General features: G+C 27.4%; 1 protein-coding gene across 1 annotated transcript in view; it reads left to right on the top strand.

The window, feature by feature from the left end:
* Window positions 1-231: 231 nt before the first annotated feature.
* The window catches only part of LOC105621356, a 10,408-nt gene continuing 8,308 nt past the window's right edge, over window positions 232-2,331 (top strand). The window contains exon 1 of the mRNA XM_012202821.1: window positions 232-313. Coding sequence (XP_012058211.1) covers window positions 232-313 — 82 coding nt within the window. The remainder of the gene's footprint in view (window positions 314-2,331) is intronic.

The raw sequence follows: 2,331 nt of genomic DNA, 5'->3' as shown, positions 1-2,331 counted from the left end.
CCTTCCCCGTACCGATTGCAGTCGTTCTCGAGGCATCGTGTGCGATGCATATTACTTGTTTCTACCATCCCTTTATCAGTGACCGCGGTGAATGTTCCTGAATCGATCTCTCGATTTACGTCAAGCACCAAACGTTCAAAACGAATCGATCGGTCGGAACATCTTCGAGGAGCGGTTTTGCTCATCAATCAATCAGGATAATCCTAAAGGGAAGATAACATCAAGAGTACGATGCAGTGGCGTCGGCAGAAGAAGATCACCCATGTGATTGGTTCCTCGAATCATGTGCTGCTTTTAGCGAGGTATCAAGATGGTACGGAAACATTTCAATATAATTACATGTCACATGACGATCGTAATTTGTTGTGTAAAATATTGAATCGATATATATACAAGGTGTTTTTAAATAAGTGCGAAAAAGGATAAATTATATCGAAAAAGTGGCTTTAGTTAAATTGGCTGAAATTATGATATTTTGTAAATTATGAGATTTTTTCTGATCTGAATTGATTTGATTGAAGCCATTTTTTTCATATGATTTGTGCGAGGTCCTTTTAGGAGATAATTCTTTGTTAAAAATTAAAAATTTTATATAAATGAATATATTCTTATATCCTTCCTTGAAAAATTACACTCCTTTAAAGGAGGAGGTAAAAATTAAATTTTTATTTTTTTTTAATTTTAGACGAAACTTAGAAAAATAAAAAATTTGGCAAACATTTTCACTAGTAAAAAGGATATTTGGGGGATATTTATTAATATTAAAAAGAAAAATAAAAATTTAATTTTTATCTTCATCTTGAAGAGCATAACTTCTTAGGAAGGGATATAGAAGTACATATTATAAAAAACTCTTAATTTTTGATAAAAAATTATTTCCTAAAATTTTTTGCATTTATTTAGAAACACCTTTCTAAATAAATGCAAAAAATTAAATTAAATTAAATTAATAAAAAGCGTTGAGATTTAAGCAGAAAATGTAGAGAAAGGTGAAAGAAAACTATGTGAAATTTCTCTTATCGTAGTTTGTATATAAATTAAATCATTCATTCGCTTCTCATCTATGTCATCAGTTAAATACTTAAACACTTAAATACTTATACATTTAAATACTTATACACTTTCTGAAATACAATCTCGAAGCTATAAAATGTGAAATTCATTACAGTTTCGAGGTTTTCAATTTTTTAATTCATCCATTTCTATTATTTCTGTAATTTTAGTAAGTCTATAATTCTATTAATATTATATATGTTAAATTATTGTATTCATATATATATAAAATTTTTCATATATAAAATGAGGTGAACATAAAGCGCAATTTATGTACATACGCATGAATTAATATTTCTTTTTTTTCTGAATGTAGCGCTCTTATACTATGCTGTTCAACAATTAATTTCACAAACACTTCCTGTGTGATACAATCAATTTCATACAAATTACATTTAGAAGAATATATGTAGTTTCGTGCGTTAAATATAATGTGCGAAGTGATCATTTCAGAGACGTCACGGAAATATCTTATATTTTCTCTTGTTATTAAATGCGACTGACAACCTACAATTACGAGTTCATTTGCTTACTTTTTACAATTTAAATTATGTATTATGCGAATGAAGCGTCGATTTCCTAGAAATTGAATCCACTTGATGTTTATAATATTAAATATCAGTGAAAATCCGAATATACACGGAAAAAACGAAGTTTTACTGAAGTATTTAAATATTTTTTGAGATATCTCATTAAAATGCAACTAGTTCAGTAAACAAATAAAAGAATGTTTTTAGTCAATAATATATAATAATGATAAAATACAATGTGTAATAACAAGTCAAAAAGTAACACAGTTTTAAGTGTAAAAAATGTACAATACAATAGTCACAGAGTAAAATTAACTTTACAAAGTATGATAAATAGATTTTAATATATTGCGAATTGTCAGAATTTAAATTTGAATTTAAATTCTAACATGGCAATGTGCTAACATCTGTTTGTCATGCTTAGCAAGTTTAATTTTATTCTGTGGCTACCATATTGTACATTTTTTAGAACATGTGTTATTTTTTGACTCGTTATTACATATTGTGTTTTAAGGTTGCGTTTTGATAAGATTTCTCAGTCATTCAGTACTATCCAGCTATATTCAATTAAGTTTGTTCTTTAATGAAAGAAAATTGATTACATCTCAAGAAATGTGATCGAAGCATTCGATTTGGGTCTTCAGCATTTATTTGTATTAACGTTTGCTGATTAGTTAAAAGATTAGTGAAAACATACGTCATTGTAATTTAATGTAAAGATTTAAATACGATAAAGTTCATTTTATAT

This window comes from Atta cephalotes (assembly GCF_000143395.1).
Source record: "Atta cephalotes unplaced genomic scaffold scaffold00033, whole genome shotgun sequence".
Classification (NCBI taxonomy): Eukaryota; Metazoa; Arthropoda; class Insecta; order Hymenoptera; family Formicidae; genus Atta; species Atta cephalotes.
The sequence above is the reverse complement of the archived record's forward strand: the minus strand, read 5'-3'. Positions and strand labels throughout refer to the sequence as shown.